General features: G+C 45.6%; 1 protein-coding gene across 1 annotated transcript in view; it reads right to left on the bottom strand.

The window, feature by feature from the left end:
- LOC139539745 (protein kinase C-binding protein NELL2a-like) overlaps nt 1-21677 on the bottom strand; it is a 112923-nt gene that overhangs the window by 26925 nt on the left and 64321 nt on the right. Inside the window, exons 14-15 of the mRNA XM_071342981.1 lie at nt 20712-20834; nt 20092-20187 (exon numbers count right to left, since the gene is read on the bottom strand). Of these exons, the coding sequence (XP_071199082.1) occupies nt 20092-20187; nt 20712-20834 (219 nt within the window). The remainder of the gene's footprint in view (nt 1-20091; nt 20188-20711; nt 20835-21677) is intronic.

Below are 21677 nucleotides of genomic sequence, written 5' to 3'. Positions count from 1 at the left end.
GTACCGGTCCCGAAATGCAGGAGGAAGAGGAAGGAAGAATGGGTGTAGGGTCTGAGTTACTGGTTGGAAGGTCGAACTGGCGGGAGAGAGCATCAGCTTTTACGTTTTTCTTTCCAGGAATGTAAGTAACATGAAAATGCAAGCATGTGAAGAAGAGAGCCCAGCAGGCTTGTCTGGAGTTTAACCTCTTGGCCCCTCTGATATATTCCATATTATGATGATCTGTTAGGACAAGAAAGGGATGTTGTGCGCCCTCCAACCAGTGGTGCCACTCGAGGGCCAGCTTGATGGCGAGGAGTTCTCTGTTCCCTACATCGTAATTCCTCTCAGCGGAGGATAACTTCCTGGAGAAGAAGGCACAGGGATGTGATTTTGGAGGTGTTCCCACCCGCTGAGAGAGTATGGCTCCTACTCCTACTTTGGGGGCGTGCTCCAAGATGAAAGGAAGGATCAGATCAGGTTGGCGAAGGACAGGCGCTGAGGTGAAGAGGCGTTTCAAGTTGTTGAAAGCAGTCAGGGCGGTATCAGTCCATTGAAGTGTCCGGGTCTTTTGGCTGGTAAGGGCAGTGAGGGGAACTGAAGTTCCAAATGAACCGGCAATAGTAGTTGGAGAACCCAATGAAATGTTGGAGTTCCTTAACGGTGGTGGGTTTGGGACAGTTACTGATGGCGGTGACTTTGTTCTCATCCATGCTGACCCCTTCAGGTGTCAGTACAAAACCGAGGAAGTTTACAGAGGTTACATGGAAGATGCACTTTTCAGGCTTCACATAAAGGATATGGTCAAGGAGCCATTGAAGAACCTTTTGCACATGCTGTATGTGTTCCTTCAGGGAGTGGGAGTAAATCCGGATGTCATCAATGTAGATGATGAGAAAGCGGTTGATCACATCTTGGAAAATCTCGTTCAAAGGATTGGAAGACGGCGGGGGCGTTAGTAAGGCCGTAGGGTATGACCAGGTATTCGTAGTGCCCTCATGCGGTGATAAAGGCCGTCTTCCATTCGTCGCCTTCACGTATACGGACAAGGTTATATGCACTTCGCAGGTCGAGTTTTGTAGAGATGTTGGCACGGCCCACTTGTTCAAGGGTCACTGGGATCAGAGGAAGAGGGAAACGGTTCTTGACCATGACGTCATTCAGGGAACGGTAATCAATACATGGACGGAGACCACCGTCCTTTTTTCCAACAAAGAAGAAGCTGGACGCAGCCGGGGAAGAAGGACGGATGAAACCGCTTGAGTGTTTCATCAATGTAGTTCTCCATTGCCTCATTTTCCGGGATAGATAGGGGTTAAACAGGGCCCGTCGGTGGGGACACTCCAAAGAGTAAGTCAATAACACAGTCCCCTGGGCAATGTGGTGGCAGAGTGGAGGCCTTGATTTTGACGAAAACATTGCTGTACTGGGCGTATTCAGAAGGTATGGTGGGTGGCACTGCAGAGGCAGAGTCCTCAATGATGGTGGCTTTGCAGGGTAGGCTGAGACAACTGGTGAAGCAGGTAGAAGACCAGGACAGTAGTTCACCTTGTCACCATAAGATGGCAGGGCCGTGACGATAAAGCCAGGGGTGTCCGAGGATGAGAGTTCCATGAGTTGAATGGTTTCGATGTGGAAGACTCCAATCTGAAGGGTGACGCTCTGTGTCAGGTGCGTAATGAAGCCTGTGCACAATGGCTGCCCGTCCAGGGTGTTATTCCTTAAGGGAGGGGTGACAGGTGTTAGATCAATGTCAAGCTCTTGTACTAGTTGGTGATCGATAAAATTACCTGCTGCTCCCGAATCTATCAAGCCCTCTACATACTTAGTAACCACCTTCACGGTTATAAATACTGGGATGGAGAATTGCTTCTGGGAGATATTTAGAAATAAGGACACGCCTTATTGCATGGCAGTGGAGGGATCCATATCTCTCCGTGGGGGGCGAACAGGGCAATGGCTGAGTAGATGATCGTTCCCTCCACAGTATAGGCAGAGCCCTTCTTGGATCCACCTTTGACGTTTGATACACGGGAGAGGAGCATGGCCCAACTGCATGGGCTCTGGAAGACTCGGACGGGATTACGGAATCATGGAAAGAGAAGGTTTCGGGTTCCTGGGTGGCAGAGTTCTTCGGCGGTGAGGTGGTCGATGGAGATGGACATACGAATGTATTGATTTAAATCCTGAAGGTCACCTCTACAGGCCAGCTCCGCCTGAAGTTCCCTGTTGAGCCCTCTTCGGTAGACGGTAAGTAAAGCAGCCTCACTCCATCCACTCCCTGCAGCCATGGTGCAGAACTCGAGGGCATACTCGGCAGCTGAATTGCGTCCTTGTTGAAGTTCTATGAAGGAGGTCTCCTATAGGACGACCGGAAGGAGAGTGATCGAATACCTATGAAGAGGGTGTGGAAATGGGTCTCGGATCCGAGTTCAAATCAAATCAAATCAAATCAAATTTTATTAGTCACATACACATGGTTAGCAGATGTTAATGCGAGTGTAGCGAAATGCTTGTGCTTCTAGTTCCGACAATGCAGTAATAACCAACAAGTAATCTAACCTAACAATTCCACAACTACTACCTTATACACACACAAGTGTAAAGGGATAAAGAATATGTACATAAAGATATATGAATGAGTGGTGGTACAGAACGGCATAGGCAAGATGCAGTAGATGGTATAGAGTACGGTATATACATATGAGATGGGTACTGTAGGGTATGTAAACATAAAGTGGCATAGTTTAAAGTGGCTAGTGGTACATGTATTACATAAAGATGGCAAGATGCAGTAGATGATATAGAGTACAGTATATACATATGAGATGGGTAATGTAGGGTATGTAAACATTATATTAAGTGGCATTGTTTAAAGTGGCTAGTGGTACATTTTTACATAATTTCCATCAATTCCCATTTTTAAAGTGGCTGGAGTTGAGTCAGTATGTTGGCAGCGGCCGCTAAATGTTAGTGGTGGCTGTTTAACAGTCTGATGGCCTTGAGATAGAAGCTGTTTTTCAGTCTCTCGGTCCCTGCTTTGATGCACCTGTACTGACCTCGCCTTCTGGATGATAGCGGGGTGAACAGGCAGTGGCTTGGGTGGTTGTTGTCCTTGATGATCTTTATGGCCTTCCTGTGACATCGGGTGGTGTAGGTGTCCTGGAGGGCAGGTAGTTTGCCCCCGGTGATGCGTTCTGCAGACCTCACTACCCTCTGGAGAGCCTTACGGTTGTGGGCGGAGCAGTTGCCGTACCAGGCGGTGATACAGCCCGACAGGATGCTCTCGATTGTGCATCTGTAGAAGTTTGTGTGCTTTTGGTGACAAGCCGAATTTCTTCAGCCTCCTGAGGTTGAAGAGGCGCTGCTGCGCCTTCTTCACGACGCTGTCTGTGTGGGTGGACCAATTCAGTTTGTCCGTGATGTGTACACCGAGGAACTTAAAACTTTCCACCTTCTCCACTACTGACCCGTCGATGTGGATAGGGGGGTGCTCCCTCTGCTGTTTCCTGAAGTCCACAATCATCTCCTTTGTTTTGTTGACGTTGAGTGTGAGGTTATTTTCCTGACACCACACTCCGAGGGCCCTCACCTCCTCCCTGTAGGCCGTCTCGTCGTTGTTGGTAATCAAGCCTACCACTGTAGTGTCATCCGCAAACTTGATGATTGAGTTGGAGGCGTGCATGGCCACGCAGTCGTGGGTGAACAGGGAGTACAGGAGAGGGCTCAGAACGCACCCTTGTGGGGCCCCAGTGTTGAGGATCAGCGGGGTGGAGATGTTGTTACCTACCCTCACCACCTGGGGGCGGCCCGTCAGGAAGTCCAGGACCCAGTTGCACAGGGCGGGGTCGAGACCCAGGGTCTCGAGCTTGATGACGAGTTTGGAGGGTACTATGGTGTTAAATGCTGAGCTGTAATCGATGAACAGCATTCTCACATGGGTATTCCTCTTGTCCAGATGGGTTAGGGCAGTGTGGTTGCGATTGCGTCGTCTGTGGACCTATTGGGTCGGTAAGCAAATTGGAGTGGGTCTAGGGTGTCCGGTAGGGTGGAGGTGATATGGTCCTTGACTAGTCTCTCAAAGCACTTCATGATGACGGAAGTGAGTGCTACGGGGCGGTAGTCGTTTAGCTCAGTTACCTTAGCTTTCTTGGGAACAGGAACAATGGTGGCCCTCTTGAAGCATGTGGGAACAGCAGACTGGGATAAGGATTGATTGAATATGTCCGTAAACACACCAGCCAGCTGGTCTGCGCATGCTCTGAGGACGCGGCTGGGAATGCCGTCTGGGCCTGCAGCCTTGCGAGGGTTAACACGTTTAAATGTTTTACTCACCTCGGCTGCAGTGAAGGAGAGCCCGCAGGTTTTGGTAGGGGGCCGTGTCAGTGGCACTGTATTGTCCTCAAAGCGGGCAAAAAAGTTGTTTAGCCTGTCTGGGAGCAAGACATCCTGGTCCGCGACGGGGCTGGTTTTCTTTTTGTAATCCGTGATTGACTGTAGACCCTGCCACATACCTCTTGTGTCTGAGCTGTTGAATTGCGACTCGATTTTGTCTCTGTACTGGGACTTAGCCTGTTTGATTGCCTTGCGGAGAGAATAGCTACACTGTTTGTATTCGGTCATGCTTCCGGTCACCTTGCCCTGGTTAAAAGCAGTGGTTCGCGCTTTCAGTTTCACGCGAATGCTGCCGTCAATCCACGGTTTCTGGTTTGGGAATGTTTTAATCGTTGCTGTGGGTACGACATCGTCAATGCACTTCCTAATGAACTCGCTCACCGAATCAGCATATTCGTCAATATTGTTGTTGGACGCAATGCGGAACATATTCCAATCCGCGTGATCGAAGCAGTCTTGAAGCGTGGAATCAGATTGGTCGGACCAGCGTTGAACAGACCTGAGCGCGGGAGCTTGTTGTTTTAGTTTCTGTTTGTAGGCTGGAATCAACAAAATGGAGTCGTGGTCAGCTTTTCCGAAAGGGGGGCGGGGGAGGGCCTTATATGCGTCGCGGAAATTAGTATAACAATGATCTAGGGTTTTTCCAGCCCTGGTAGCACAATCGATATGCTGATAGAATTTAGGGAGTTTTGTTTTTAGATTAGCCTTGTTAAAATCCCCAGCTACGATGAATGCAGCCTCAGGGTGTGTGGTTTCCAGTTTACAAAGAGTCAGATAAAGTTCGTTCAGGGCCATCGATGTGTCTGCTTGGGGGGGAATATATACGGCTGTGATTATGATCGAAGAGAATTCCCTTGGTAGATAATGCGGTCGACATTTGATTGTGAGGAGTTCTAGATCAGGTGAACAGAATGACTTGAGTTCCTGTGTGTTGTTATGATGATCACACCACGTCTCGTTAATCATAAGGCATACCCCCCCGCCCCTCTTCTTACCAGAAAGATGTTTGTTTCTGTCGGCGCGATGCATGAAGAAACCAGCTGGCTGCACCGACTCCGTTAGCGTCTCTTGAGTTAGCCATGTTTCCGTGAAGCAGAGCACGTTGCAATCCCTGATGTCTCTCTGGAATGCTACCCGTGCTCGGATTTCATCAACCTTATTGTCAAGAGACTGGACATTGGCGAGTAGTATGCTAGGGAGTGGAGCGCGATGTGCCCGTCTCCGAAGCCTGGCCAGGAGACCGCCTCGTTTGCCCCTTTTACGGCGTCGCACAGGGTCGCCGGCTGGGATCAGATCCATTGTATTGGGTGGAAGGCAAAACACTGGATCCGTTTCGGGAAAGTCATATTCCTGGTAGGAACGATGATGAGTTGACGTTAATCGTATATTCAGTAGTTCTTCCCGACTGTATGTAATGAAACCTAAGATTACCTGGGGTACCGATGTAAGAAATAACACATAAAAAAACAAAATACTGCATATTTTCCAAGGAACGCGAAGCGAGGCGGCCATCTCGTTTCGGCGCCGGATGTAGAAGGAGTTCTGTGCTGTTGGCAGTCCATATGGTGGTGGCCCAATCCAGGGCTTTGCCTGTGAGTAGAGACAACAAAATCCACCCTGCTCTTGTCAGTGGCGAAGTTAGTGGGTTTGTGATCAATGCATTTGCTGCATTGCATCAGAAATCCCTGACATTTCCCAGGTCTGTCATATTGTCCATGCATGGATATGAATGAAGGAGGGCTATGGGTTAGGAAACCTGGCATCGGAGGAGTAGGGATAGGCTGGCGGAGAAGATGGCAGATTTCCTCCATACGCTCCTCTTGCTGGGTTATGCGCCGCTGTAGCTCCGCTGAATCCATTCCGTTTTTGGGTGTAATGAATTACTCCCTGAGTAATGAATACTCAGGGAGAAAAATGTGTAGATTCTCACGCAGTGCGCGGCAGGTGTTTATTTCGCCTTCGCAGAAGGCAGGAATCGTGGTCAACAGGCAGGCAATGATCATACACAGGTAGGCAAACAGGCAGGTGAATCAAAACTAGGACTGAAGGCTACAACTGATTCTAACAAACGAGCTAGGAAAAGGCTTAGTAGAGTCAAAATGAACAATACCTCACAAAGGCACAAACAGAATGAACTGAACTAAATAAGGAGCTGATGAGACCAGGTGAATAACTAACACAGGTGACATCAATGAACAAAAATTAAAGACAGGGCTACGTTCAAGAACACAAAGAAACAGTGTTACGTTCAAGAACACAACGAAACAGAACACAAGGTTGACTAAGAAAATAAATGCAGACCCTTACAGCCACCTTGTCACCTAAAATCATATGGTAACACCAAAAATAATAACCAGCCTTGAAATTAAGCATATTCTCTCGTCTCTCAGTCATAAAGTGAAATCTCTCATGATCTTTGCTGCCAGTGAATTTCAGTTGACAGAGCTTGGCATGCTTTGAAATAGAGAAGCGACATGTGGTCTCAAGCCAGGATGGGGAAGGGGGGAAAAAACAATCTATTTAAAATATATTTTCTCCAATCTAACTGTATGAAATTGTTCAAAGAAAGATGGAGTTACTATTTATAACCAACCTAGAGGGAATGCAGTTCTAAATATACACAAATTGAACTATTTTCAGCGTATATTCATTCAAACTGTTCTGTTGCTATGCCTAAATGCCCTGCTATGGTGATAGGGGGTCACGTTTTCAATTAAACGTTTCACCCTCTACTTCCTTTATGTGACACCACAGCTGTCGATCACAATTACAACAAAGCACTTCCGAGGACTTTGTAAAATTGATGGTGGGTCTAAATATACCTTCTCAAACGACTGCTTCCTGTCACGTCTGAATTAGACTGCAAGGCACATGTGCAAGGCAGTGTGCAAGGCACATGTGTACATTTCCCCTTACATCTTACAATTCATAATTTACCATCAAGAGCAATAACAATATGGGCGTTTCATGTGAAAATGACCTATTTCTGGTGAGAGGAAGGAAATTAAATGTATATGAATGCATGAGGTAGAATGACTGTGAATCACTATAAGCAGTGGCTGTGCCTGATTCAAGTCTGTGAATCATATTCTAGTACATCTTGGCCATAAATGGAATAATATTTTATTTTCAGTGAAAAACAATGGCTACCGAAAGAGAGAGCGATAGCGATGGAAACAGGGGGAGAGAAAGTGATAAACAAAGAAGGAAAGAAAGAACGAACGAAGGAACAAACGATAGAGGGAAGGAGGGAGGTGGAGGGAGAGAGCTGATGGGACAGTCATGGTTATTTCTCTCGTTATGGTGAGCGACAGGCTTGAAACAAAGTCTCTATTTAAACAGCTCTCCAAAGGCACTCAACTACTTGGTTGATGTTTTCTCTTACCTTTCCTCCTATTTGTTACACTGCCACTTCCTCCTTCTCAACCGGATGGAAAATTACTGAGGATGGTAGCGGACTATATTGTCACTCCTATTTCCCATTCATTCTAAGCCTACAGGAAAGTGTGTGCCCTCGGACCGGGAGGAAAGCAAACACTGGGTGTAAAGGGTCCATATCAGGGGATATCTTTACAGGACAAGTTTTTGATAATCTAGAGAATACAGACCATTTCCAATGCATATTTTGAGTTTTGTGGATATGCACCTTATCCTGACAAATTCTGAATCCAGATGTATCTTTTACTCCGAATATCACATCTTGACATTTCCTATGGCCAGATATAGACTCATTCAATATCCTGAGATATGACATCCTATTTTCTCTCTTCATGTATGGATGTTACATGACTGGGAATACAGATACAGTGCATTCGGAAGTATTCAAACCCCTTGAATTTTTACATATTGTTATGTTACAGCCTTATTCTAAAATGGATTACATTGTTTTTTCCCCTCATCAATCGACACACAATACCCTATAATGACAAAGCAAAAACAGGTTTAGACATTTTTGCAAATGTATTCAGACCCTTTACTCAGTACTTTGTTGAAGCACCTTTGGCAACGATTACAGGCTTGAGTCTTCTTGGGTATGACGCTACAAGCTTTGCACACCTGTAATTGGGGAGTTTCTCCCATTCTTCTCTGCAGATCTTCTCAAGCTCTGTCAGGTTGAATGGGGAGCGTTGCTGCACAGCTATTATCAGGTCTCTCCAGAGATGTTCGATCAGGTTCAAGTCCAGGCTCTGGCTGGGCCACTCAATGATATTCAGAGACTTGTCCTGAATCCACTTCTGCGTTGTCTTGGCTGAGTGCTTAGGGTCATTGTCCTGTTGGAAAGTGAACCTTCACCCCAGTCATATCCAGAGTGCTCTGGAGCAGGGTTTCATCAAGGATCTCTCTGTACTTTGCTCTGTTCATCTTTCCCTCAGTCCTAACTAGTTTCCTAGTCCTTGTCGCTTAAAAACATCCCCAGGGCATGATGCTGCAACCACCATGCTTCACTGTAGGGATGGTGCCAGGTTCCCTCCAGTTGTGAAGCTTGGTATTCAGGCCAAAGAGTTCAATCTTGGTTTCATCAGACCAGAGTATATTGTTACTCATGGTCTAGTCCTTAGGAAACTTTTCTGTATTTGTTTTATTATGTATTATTTCTTACATTGTCAGCCCAGAAAATCTTAAGTGTTATTACATACAGCCGGGAAGAACTGATTCCTGAGGCTGACCCAAAACAACGCCGCCGGAGGAGAGGGAGTTGGAGCGGTCTTCTAGTCAGACTTCGGAGGCGCACACCAGCCACCGCTTCCGAGTATATTACTCGCTGATGACCATGTCCCTAGATAACAAAGTTGACGAAATCAGGGTAAGGGTTGCTTTCCAGAGAGACATCAGGGATTGTAACATACTCTGTTTCACGGAAACATGTATATGATTATGGGCTTAAAAAAGACACCTGTACCATGTCAAATATAGAGTTTAAATGTATTCAATATTACACTTCATATACATCACAGAAGACTTCAATTTAAAAATAAAAAAAATTGACATAGAAACACCCTATTCATTTTTTGTTGTTGTATGTTGATTAATTATGAAATTGTGATAAATATGAATAACATTCCACCCATGAGACCACTAGAGGGCTCTTTGGTCATTCGACTGCAGGAGAGGGCTACATAAACAACATTTATTTTTAGCAAAGATTTGCCTACATTTGCAATTTTGTGATGGGAGCTCTGGATTTGCTGTGCTGCATATTTTAAACAGAAAAAGATGTGCTTTGGAAATAGCAACTTGGATTAAATATGATGACGTTCGCCTTTCTGTGCTTTGTATAGCCTCCTACTGAATATGGTGCAAATGTATGCTCAGATATGTCACCATCATATGTGCAGAAGCATAATGATTTTCGGCACCTGAACAGGTAAAATCATTTGGTCACGGGGCATTTAATGAGTTGGATTTAGCCCATTTTCGATCAGACATGCGAGGATGAATATTACATATCATTTAAGGATATCTATTGAAGAAATTCAGTATTAAAAAAAAATCATATACATAAATGATCAGGTAATGACTACAGATATGATACATTTCTGAAAATATGTAAGCGGGTGCACGCGCATCAGGTGCGTGTCTTGAACATATCTCCCCTCAGATATCTCTCTGGACTCATACGGTAGCAGGGAGATTTCTGAAGTCCAGAGTGGACGCATGTAGAAACTGTCCCATTAAGGAGAATATCCTAGCTCTGTATATGAAAGTAAGGACATGAGTGTCTGGAGCATGTCTACTCCTTACATCTATCTATATATTTCCGAATATCTAACATGTTATTAAATATATCCCCTGATAAGACCGTTTGAGCCCAGTGAAAAGTAATTACACAACCAAAAAATAGCAAAGAGCCCTTTACTCGTTCAAACAGCCGACCAAAGCAGCCTGCTACCAACCTTTAGTAAACTTTTTAACCAGATACAATGCTATTTCACAGTAAATGTGTTAACTGACTTTCAGCACACTGACAAGGTAAAAATCTGTCATTCTGCCCCTGAACAAGGCACTGTTCCTAGGCCGTCACTGTAAATAAGAATTTGTTCTTAACTGACATGCCTAGTTAAATAAAGGTTAAATAAATGTTAAATATATATAAATGGGTTGGTTGATTAGCAACAAAACTGACGCGTGCGCAACTACGGGGAAAAACAGACAGATGGCTCAGATTGTTTTTTAACATGTAAACTATATTTAGTCTACAATGTTTTTTGAAAACATAACTAAAGTTCCACAATGAGCACTCAAATACATATTTACAGCTGTTGGTTAGCTAGCTAGCTAGCAGATGTTAGCCATAATAGCATAGATGCAAAATCAGTCAAAACACCTCAAAACGAGACATGGTATCAAGAACAAGATCAAATGAGCTGCAATGAGCCACTTACGATTCCCCACATGGAAGTTTCTTGTCATTGTTGCTAACTATCTGGCCGCTTTGAAGCGTGCACATCGTTTTCATGACATTGTCAGCTAACTCAACATGTACGCCACTGACACAAATGACTGATGATTGGCTGAAAGAATTGGCTAAAATAAGAAGATTGTGGAAGCAGTTATGTTAGACTTCAGTGCAGCTTTTGACATTTTCGATCATAGTCTGCTGAAAAAACCTTGTGTTATGGCTTCACATCCTCTGCCATATTGTGGATTGAGAGTTACCTATCTAACAGAACACAGAGAGTGTTCTTTAATGGAAGCCTCTCCAACATAATCCAGGTAGAATCAGGAATTCCTAAAGTAAACCAGGTAGAGTCTTGGCCCCTTACTTTGTTCATTTTTTACTAATGACCTACCACTAGTGTTGAGTAAAGCCTGTGTGTCTATGTACACTGATGACTCAACATTATACACGTTAGCTACCACAGCAAGTAAAATCACTGCAACACTTAACAAAGAGCTGTAGTCAGTTTTAGAATGGGTGGCTAGTATTACGGTAGTCCTAAACATATCAAAAACTAAAAGCATAGTATTTGGGACAAATTATTTGCTAAACCTTAATCCTCATTGTTACCGGCTTATGTTTTCAAGGTTGGTTCTATTCAGGTGTGGACACACACTAATTGGAATTATTCTCATTGGTCAGGATGTGTTGCACCTGTCGCCTCATTAGTCAGTCGTTAGTCTCACCTGTTGAGGAGACTAAACTGCTTAGTGTAACACAAGATTGTAAACTGACATAGTCAAAACATTTTTTATGTAACAGTAACTAAGATGGGAAGAGGTCTGTCTGCTAACTATGTGTGACAAATAACAATTGATTTGATTAGAAGATGTCTGTCTGTCTGTCTCTGTCTGTCTGTCTGTCTGTCTGTCTGTCTGTCTGTCTGTCTGTCTGTCTGTCTGTCTGTCTGTCTGTCTGTCTGTCTGTCTGTCTGTCTGTCTGTCTGTCTGTCTGTCTGTCTTCCATGTTAATGAGGTCTGTAGTAACAAACTGTTTGTCTGCATCCGTCCACCCATCCACCCTCCTGGTCGATGTGTCAGAGTGACCCCTGGGCTCCGGCTCTTCTGCTGTCTGGTCTGGTTTGTAACAGAACTGTGCTGTATCCTCTCCTCTCTTCCTCTAGTCAGGCAACAACTCTCATTTAATAGAGCCTAAAAAAAGCCTCAAATATGAAGTTACCTGAGGATGTTGAAAGGTTCATCAAGCGTGTTTAAGACCTTCCGGACCTTTCTTAAATGTAGAAAGGCGAGTATGTAAGTCTGAGTATGTAACTACTGTAATAGTAGAAAAATAACGAGCCTTGAATAGTTACAAGCTTTTCAAAGCTTTCCACCAGGTTGTTCTCATAGCAATCATAGCTAATTGTGGATTGGAGCGAGCGGTCGCATTCGCACTTCGCTCCGCAGGTAGTATAACTTTTCATTACATTTCATTACATTTCATTATAGTACAACGGTTTGATTTGTCTAATCTTAGCAATTTCTTCTTAGCTAGCTACATAGCCGTCTTTGTATCAAAGATAATTGCGTAATTATCGTATTTCGTCGTCCTAACGTAGTCCACACTGCTATCTGCCCAGCAGCTAGCCAGCTAGCCAGCTAGCAAACGTCCACCGTCTACCGAATAGTAGTATAACTTTTCATTACATTTCATTATAGTACAACGGTTTGATTTGTCTAATCTTAGCAATTTCTTCTTAGCTAGCTACATAGCCGTCTTTGTATCAAAGATAATTGCGTAATTATCGTATTTCGTCGTCCTAACGTAGTCTACACTGCTATCTGCCCAGCAGCTAGCCAGCTAGCAAACGTCCACCGTCTACCGAATAGCAGCACTGTAGAAACTATTACACTCAACTGAACGACTTGATTAGTGTAGTGTTAGCTAGCTACATAGTTGTCTTTGCTGTCTTCGTATCCAAGATAATTGGGTAGTTTAGAGTGTGTAGTTTTAGAGTGATTATCTTAATTTACCGAGGTTAGCTAGCCAGCTATTTGTCGTCCTTAACGTAGGAAACACTGCTAGCTAGCCAACAGCTAGCCAACGTCTACCGAATAGAACTTCCGCACTCAACAACCCGGTCGCATTCCGCTTCGCTCCACAGGTAGTATCACATTTTCATTTCATTTCATTACAGTACAACGGTTTGATTTGTTTGATCGTAGCTAGCTACATAGCTAGCTACATAGCCGTCTTTGTATCAAAGATAATTGTGTAGTCTAGAGCGATTTTCTAGGTTAGCTAGCCAGCTATTGTCGTTCTTTTAACGCAACGTAACGTAATCAACACTGCTAGCTAGCCAGCTAGCCACCGAATAGCAGCACTGTAGCAGCACTGTAGAAACTATTACACTCAACGGAACGACTTGATTAGTGTAGTGTCAACAACGCAGCCACTGCCAGCTAGCCTACAAAGTCAACAACGCAGCCACTGCCAGCTAGCCTACTTCAGCAGTACTGTATCATTTTAATCATTTTAGTCAATAAGATTCTTGCTACGTAAGCTTAACTTTCTGAACATTCGAGACGTGTAGTCCACTTGTCATTCCAATCTCCTTTGCATTAGCGTAGCCTCTTCTGTAGCCTGTCAACTATGTGTCTGTCTATCCCTGTTCTCTCCTCTCTGCACAGACCATACAAACGCTTCACACCGCGTGGCCGCGGCCACCCTAATCTGGTGGTCCCAGCGCGCACGACCCACGTGGAGTTCCAGGTCTCCGGTAGCCTCTGGAACTGCCGATCTGCGGCCAACAAGGCAGAGTTCATCTCAGCCTATGCCTCCCTCCAGTCCCTCGACTTCTTGGCACTGACGGAAACATGGATCACCACCGATAACACTGCTACTCCTACTGCTCTCTCTTCGTCCGCCCACGTGTTCTCGCACACCCCGAGAGCAGCTGGTCAGCGGGGTGGTGGCACCGGGATCCTCATCTCTCCCAAGTGGTCATTCTCTCTTTCTCCCCTTACCCATCTGTCTATCGCCTCCTTTGAATTCCATGCTGTCACAGTTACCAGCCCTTTCAAGCTTAACATCCTTATCATTTATCGCCCTCCAGGTTCCCTCGGAGAGTTCATCAATGAGCTTGATGCCTTGATAAGCTCCTTTCCTGAGGACGGCTCACCTCTCACAGTTCTGGGCGACTTTAACCTCCCCACGTCTACCTTTGACTCATTCCTCTCTGCCTCCTTCTTTCCACTCCTCTCCTCTTTTGACCTCACCCTCTCACCTTCCCCCCCTACTCACAAGGCAGGCAATACGCTTGACCTCATCTTTACTAGATGCTGTTCTTCCACTAACCTCATTGCAACTCCCCTCCAAGTCTCCGACCACTACCTTGTATCCTTTTCCCTCTCGCTCTCATCCAACACTTCCCACACTGCCCCTACTCGGATGGTATCGCGCCGTCCCAACCTTCGCTCTCTCTCCCCCGCTACTCTCTCCTCTTCCATCCTATCATCTCTTCCCTCTGCTCAAACCTTCTCCAACCTATCTCCTGATTCTGCCTCCTCAACCCTCCTCTCCTCCCTTTCTGCATCCTTTGACTCTCTATGTCCCCTATCCTCCAGGCCGGCTCGGTCCTCCCCTCCCGCTCCGTGGCTCGACGACTCATTGCGAGCTCACAGAACAGGGCTCCGGGCAGCCGAGCGGAAATGGAGGAAAACTCGCCTCCCTGCGGACCTGGCATCCTTTCACTCCCTCCTCTCTACATTTTCCTCTTCTGTCTCTGCTGCTAAAGCCACGTTCTACCACTCTAAATTCCAAGCATCTGCCTCTAACCCTAGGAAGCTCTTTGCCACCTTCTCCTCCCTCCTGAATCCTCCTCCCCCTCCCCCCCCTCCTCCCTCTCTGCAGATGACTTCGTCAACCATTTTGAAAAGAAGGTCGACGACATCCGATCCTCGTTTGCTAAGTCAAACAACACCGCTGGTTCTGCTCACACTGCCCTACCCTGTGCTCTGACCTCTTTCTCCCCTCTCTCTCCAGATGAAATCTCGCGTCTTGTGACGGCCGGCCGCCCAACAACCTGCCCGCTTGACCCTATCCCCTCCTCTCTTCTCCAGACCATTTCCGGAGACCTTCTCCCTTACCTCACCTCGCTCATCAACTCATCCCTGACCGCTGGCTACGTCCCTTCCGTCTTCAAGAGAGCGAGAGTTGCACCCCTTCTGAAAAAACCTACACTCGATCCCTCCGATGTCAACAACTACAGACCAGTATCCCTTCTTTCTTTTCTCTCCAAAACTCTTGAACGTGCCGTCCTTGGCCAGCTCTCCCGCTATCTCTCTCAGAATGACCTTCTTGATCCAAATCAGTCAGGTTTCAAGACTAGTCATTCAACTGAGACTGCTCTTCTCTGTATCACGGAGGCGCTCCGCACTGCTAAAGCTAACTCTCTCTCCTCTGCTCTCATCCTTCTAGACCTATCGGCTGCCTTCGATACTGTGAACCATCAGATCCTCCTCTCCACCCTCTCTGAGTTGGGCATCTCCGGCGCGGCCCACGCTTGGATTGCGTCCTACCTGACAGGTCGCTCCTACCAGGTGGCGTGGCGAGAATCTGTCTCCTCACCACGTGCTCTCACCACTGGTGTCCCCCAGGGCTCTGTTCTAGGCCCTCTCCTATTCTCGCTATACACCAAGTCACTTGGCTCTGTCATAACCTCACATGGTCTCTCCTATCATTGCTATGCAGACGACACACAATTAATCTTCTCCTTTCCCCCTTCTGATGACCAGGTGGCGAATCGCATCTCTGCATGTCTGGCAGACATATCAGTGTGGATGACGGATCACCACCTCAAGCTGAACCTCGGCAAGACGGAGCTGCTCTTCCTCCCGGGGAAGGACTGCCCGTTCCATGATCTCGCCATCACGGTTGACAACTCCATTGTGTCCTCCTCCCAGAGCGCTAAGAACCTTGGCGTGATCCTGGACAACACCCTGTCGTTCTCAACTAACATCAAGGCGGTGGCCCGTTCCTGTAGGTTCATGCTCTACAACATCCGCAGAGTACGACCCTGCCTCACACAGGAAGCGGCGCAGGTCCTAATCCAGGCACTTGTCATCTCCCGTCTGGATTACTGCAACTCGCTGTTGGCTGGGCTCCCTGCCTGTGCCATTAAACCCCTACAACTCATCCAGAACGCCGCAGCCCGTCTGGTGTTCAACCTTCCCAAGTTCTCTCACGTCACCCCGCTCCTCCGCTCTCTCCACTGGCTTCCAGTTGAAGCTCGCATCCGCTACAAGACCATGGTGCTTGCCTACGGAGCTGTGAGGGGAACGGCACCTCAGTACCTCCAGGCTCTGATCAGGCCCTACACCCAAACAAGGGCACTGCGTTCATCCACCTCTGGCCTGCTCGCCTCCCTACCACTGAGGAAGTACAGTTCCCGCTCAGCCCAGTCAAAACTGTTCGCTGCTCTGGCCCCCCAATGGTGGAACAAACTCCCTCACGACGCCAGGACAGCGGAGTCAATCACCACCTTCCGGAGACACCTGAAACCCCACCTCTTTAAGGAATACCTAGGATAGGATAAAGTAATCCTTCTGACCCCCCCCCCCCCCCCCCCTTAAAAGATTTAGATGCACTGTTGTAAAGTGGCTGTTCCACTGGATGTCATAAGGTGAATGCACCAATTTGTAAGTCGCTCTGGATAAGAGCGTCTGCTAAATGACTTAAATGTAAATGTAAATGTAAAATGTAAATGTTCTCCATATGTCGAGCAGAGTTGTTTCTATAGCACATCAATAACATCTAACACAAGCCCCTATTTCTTTATCTTGGTCCTTGAAGAACAATTTTAGTGTAAAGATGAGTCACAAACAGAGGGAGTGAGACACTACACAACACCAAGATCACTCTTCTTTTGGCTGCTTTCATTGTCTTATTGTAACCACAGATAACTGCCGCCAAGGGCAACAATGGGTTGCCATTAGAGACTGAAGGCACAGTGGGCTATCAGAGTGGAGGAAAAAAACAACAATAAAGCCTAACAAGCTTGGAATGGCTTTGAATATAAATTAAGGGAGAAGGTAATAAGCTAAAAACAAAAGAAAGATGTAGTGTGTGTGTGTGTGTGTGTCTTCGCTCTGTGTTTTAGGACCTCACTCTCAGCTGTCACAGGCAGGTAGCTTGCCACTGTTCTGGAGGCAGTGTGTGTCCGGGGGGGAGGGGTCTAAAAGCAGCACGGTGGGTTGGTTGGGGGAGCGGGCCGCTGTGAAAGCTTTTCCATGTTCAGTCACCAAGCCTTGCTCGACCTCGACTAGCCTTGCTCCCCAGGCTAGATGGATGGATGGAGCTCTCTCTCTCTCTCTTTCTCTCTGCTCATAAGCACATGAGCACTGACTCCTCCAGTCCATCCACTGACTGCCTGGTGAGGTCTCTGCAGACGCCTCCAGAGGTTGCCTGGTTGCCCAAACTCCTTGCTCTAGCCAAACGCTGCGTCACGCCCATGGACGTTAGTTTCTTCTCCTCAATGAGCCTGGATCTGAGTACCACCAGACTATTTCCAGAAACCGATGGGTTTCATACGTGGGTAAAGCAGCGTTTAGAAAATGTGTCATTGGTGGGACCTCCCGAGTGGCGCGTAACTATAGACCCGGGTTCAATCCCAGGCTGTGTTGCAGCCGGCCGCGACTGGGAACCCCATGAGGCGGCGCACAATTGGCCCAGCGTCATCCGGGTTAGGGGAGGGTTTAGCCAGCCGGGATGTCCTTGTCCCATCTCACTCTAGCCACTCCTTGTGGCGGGCCGGGCGCAAGCACGCTGACTTCGGTCGCCAGTTGTACTGTGTTTCCTCTGACACATTGCTGCGGCTGGCTTTCGGGTTAAGCGAGCAGTGTGTCAAAAAGCAGTGCGGCTTGGCAGTGTCGTGTTTTGGAGGACGCATGGCTCTCGACCTTTGCTTCTCCCGAGTCCGTACGGGAGTTGCAGTGATGGGACAAGACTGTAACCATTGGATATCACAAAAAAGGGTGTAAAAAAGAATGCATCATTGGCTTTGATACTCTGATTGGTTAGAGATGATCAAATCGCTGATGTTTTGTGCAACATCCCTAATTTTGACGTCACCACAAATTACTTCAACTATGGCGTCTCAGACTGAATTATGTAGTGAACTTAGAGCAGCGGAAGAATTCAGTTTGAGTCGTCAGGCAACTCCAGAGGTAGCTCCAGCTGTTTGTTGAGGGCACAATGGGCACGTGAGGACAGGAGCTGTCACAAGCCTGACGGGGCTGGAGACAGAGTGGAAAGGAGGGGAAGACTCTCAGAGGGGAAAGGAGGAGAGAAACAGATGCAGAGGTGGTGACAAAAGCCTTGTCACCTGAGGCACCCTCTCTGGGAATCTGTTTGAGTGTTTGTGTGTGAATTAAAATCAACGTTGATGATTAACTGTTGGGAAGGAAGGAGCCAAAAATTAACAGAGGCCTGAGCTCCACATCATCATCATTACTGTTTTCTCTCATTCTGTGATTAGATTGACAAAATCACTCTCCACCACAACTATTTGTTTGTCACTAATTAGGCTTTAAGCATTCTGTTCTAAACTGTTCTATTAAACAGAAAATACATTCTCACAATTCCATGTCCCCTGCTACTCACTATTGCTAGATCTACAGAACAGAAAATTGCAGATTCTACAGAGAAAACCTAGTGAAGGCAAAGCCCAGCCTAGTGAAGGTAATGAAATGGTTGAGAGCTCTGGCCATATCATTACTAGGGTACATGGTCATCAGAGCTGGTCTACTGCAGAGAGCAGATGGAGTGATAAGAGATCATGGTTATTATGCTCATAACACCAGCCAGCTTTCTAGCCTTCCCTTCAGCCGTCCTCAGCATCACAAAACAGGACAGAACAGCACCTTGAGAAAAGTAATTTACTTTAAGACAGGCAGTAAAAGGGTACGCCTCATAAAGGTCCTTTATGTGCAATCAATACCTGCACCAATGAGTAGGCAGCGGCTCAGCTCAGCAGATCTCGGTTTCTGTTCTGTCTGCCCTGTCTGAGAGCCTAAAGACAGTCTCAAACTTTAAGGCCCTGTTTTTTTATCAGCTTTCCATGTTGTCTTGTCCTGACAGCTATTCTCTATGTACGACAGGCTGAGAGCAAAGCATCTGTTGTATAGATCAAGGATACGGAGTGTTAAGCTGCTACATGAGCATGTCAACGCCGTTTCAACCTCTCCCCATGATGCTTACATATACACCACCGCAGATGGAAATATATACGAAAACAGATTACAAATAATAGACATCAATATAGGATGAGTTTGATGCATAGTGGTAAATCTACAGTATAATGCTTGATGCACTATAATGCACAGTGCATCAGTGTTTGTGTGCTATAGGCATTTGAAAGTGAGAAAGTTTAAAGCCCTGTAAAAGAAAATGCCATACTGAATAATATCTGGTGTGATGCAGACAGTCATTCCCATAGTGCTGCGACTGCAGTTAAAATCCTCCAATGGCACATTGGAACAGATTACTATTTTATTAGTCACCACAGAACAGAACACATAGGTAATGAAGGAGGATGAACAGGGGAAATGGGGAAACTAAGAGCCATGTATTTATGGAAAACGGTTCTGGAGAAACTGAAGGTGGGTGCTTTTTGTGAATAGTTTCAAGTTTTAATGTCACAAGTACAGCGAAATGCCTTTCTTGCAAGCTCCAAATAACCCAGCTGGAGTATACTGAAAATATCTCAGTAATATCACATGCCATTTTTACTGTCAGAGTAAATAAAGACAGTCACCAAGTACAGACAGGGCCCGGTCAACACTTAAAATGGTCAACAGTCTCATTTGATTGTCTCAGTCAAATGTATTCCAATTGAACACAAGACATTGGTTTTATTTTAAACAAGGATGCAGATGACTTAATGGACTCTTTCTGGTATGTCTAGAAAATGAAATAAACTCTGGCAGCAAAGCAATGATAACACTGAAAGTATCCTCTTAAGATTTTATTTTCAGCAAGAGTGACTACTTTAAAGTAGTCTTGAGTGACTACTTTAACACTTATTTTTCTTAAAACATCTTAAAGCATTGTTGGTTAAGGGCTTGTAAGTAAGCATTTCAATGCAAGGTCTACACTTGTTGTATTCGGCGCATGTGACAATAACATTTGATTTAAAAAATCATATTTGATCCTTTGAAATACAAATCAAATCTATCTAAACAACTCCACACTTCACCTCTTCCCTCATACTTTCTATTCTGTAGTCTTGATGCAGTGTTTAAGTCAGAGGACTGCCGACTAGACAAAGGAAGTCTTACCTGTCTCACAGCTCTTCCCTGTGAAGCCTAGCTGGCAGATGCAGTTATTAGGGGAGATGCAGGTTCCTCCATTCTGGCACAGGCCATCACACATCGCTAGAGGAAGAACACAGACAAAGTCAGTAGTCAGTATTCAACATTAATTTAGCTCAATTAACATTTGAATTAGGCCTAGAAAAAAAGGGTTACAAAAAGGTAAAAAAAAAGGATAACCCTTGTTGGTTCCAGGTAGAACACTTTGGGTTCCAGGTAAAACCATTTTGTGTTCCATGTAGAACCCTCTGTAGAAAGAGTTCTACCTGGAACCAAAAGTGTTCTACCTGGAACCAAAAAGGGTTATCCTATGGGGACAGCCAAAGAACCCTTTAAGGTTCTAGATAGAAAAAAAGGTGCTAAGTGTACTGTCCATGGGGTCATTTTGCAATGTGATTACATTTTTCAAACTCATACCGCTTTTTTTATTAATTTATTTCAATGAGATAAATTTAATATATATTTTAGAATTCATCCACTACTTGTTGGATGGTTAGTAATGGTCTATCCATTAGGGAAGGGGTACTAGAATGAAAAAGGACCCTATCTGTACTGTATCTGTGTGGGTCTGGTCAGTAGGATCTCACCTTTGCAGATGGTACCGTTGCCAGTGTATCCCGGCTTACAAGAGCAGCTGTGTCCCCCCACCGTATTGAAACAGAGGGCATTCTGGGCGCAGCTGTGCAGTCCGCTCACACACTCATCATGCTCTGGAACAGCAAAACAAACACAGTTCAATCATTCCATAACAGCACCTTTAAGACCTGAACTAAACTTCACCTTACACAGGTCAATCATACCATAACACCTTTAAGACTTGAACTAAACTTCACCTTACACAGGTCAATCATTCCATAACACCTTTAAGACTTGAACTAAACTTCACCTTACACAGGTCAATCATACCATAACAGCACCTTTAAGACTTGAACTAAACTTCACCTTACACAGGTCAATCATTCTATAACAGCACCTTTAAGACCTGAACTTCACCTTACACAGGTCAATCATTCTATAACAGCACCTTTAAGACCTGAACTAAACTTCACCTTACATAGGTCAATCATTCCATAACACCTTTAAGACTTGAACTAAACTTCACCTTACACAGGTCAATCATTCTATAACAGCACCTTTAAGACCTGAACTAAACTTCACCTTACATAGGTCAATCATTCCATAACACCTTTAAGACTTGAACTAAACTTCACCTTACACAGGTCAATCATTCCATAACAGCACCTTTAAGACCTAAACAAAATGTTTCCTTACACAGGTCAATCACACCTTAACCGCAGGAAGCAGAGAGAGGCAGACACACACTATCATCAGTACCAAGCCGAACACAGGGAGATCTTTATCCCACAGACACACAGGAATAAATCTATTCTGTGTGGACCGTTCCAGAGGGTTCAATTTTATTGGTCGCATACACATATTTAGCAGATGTTATTGTGGGTGTAGAGAACTACTACTTCGTGATAAGTATTTGCTTACTGTGTACAACTTAAGGCAGTTGGTTACTAAACTTTTGGTGTTGCGTTGTGATCTTC

This window comes from Salvelinus alpinus, chromosome 15, assembly GCF_045679555.1.
Source record: "Salvelinus alpinus chromosome 15, SLU_Salpinus.1, whole genome shotgun sequence".
Classification (NCBI taxonomy): Eukaryota; Metazoa; Chordata; class Actinopteri; order Salmoniformes; family Salmonidae; genus Salvelinus; species Salvelinus alpinus.
The sequence above is the reverse complement of the archived record's forward strand: the minus strand, read 5'-3'. Positions and strand labels throughout refer to the sequence as shown.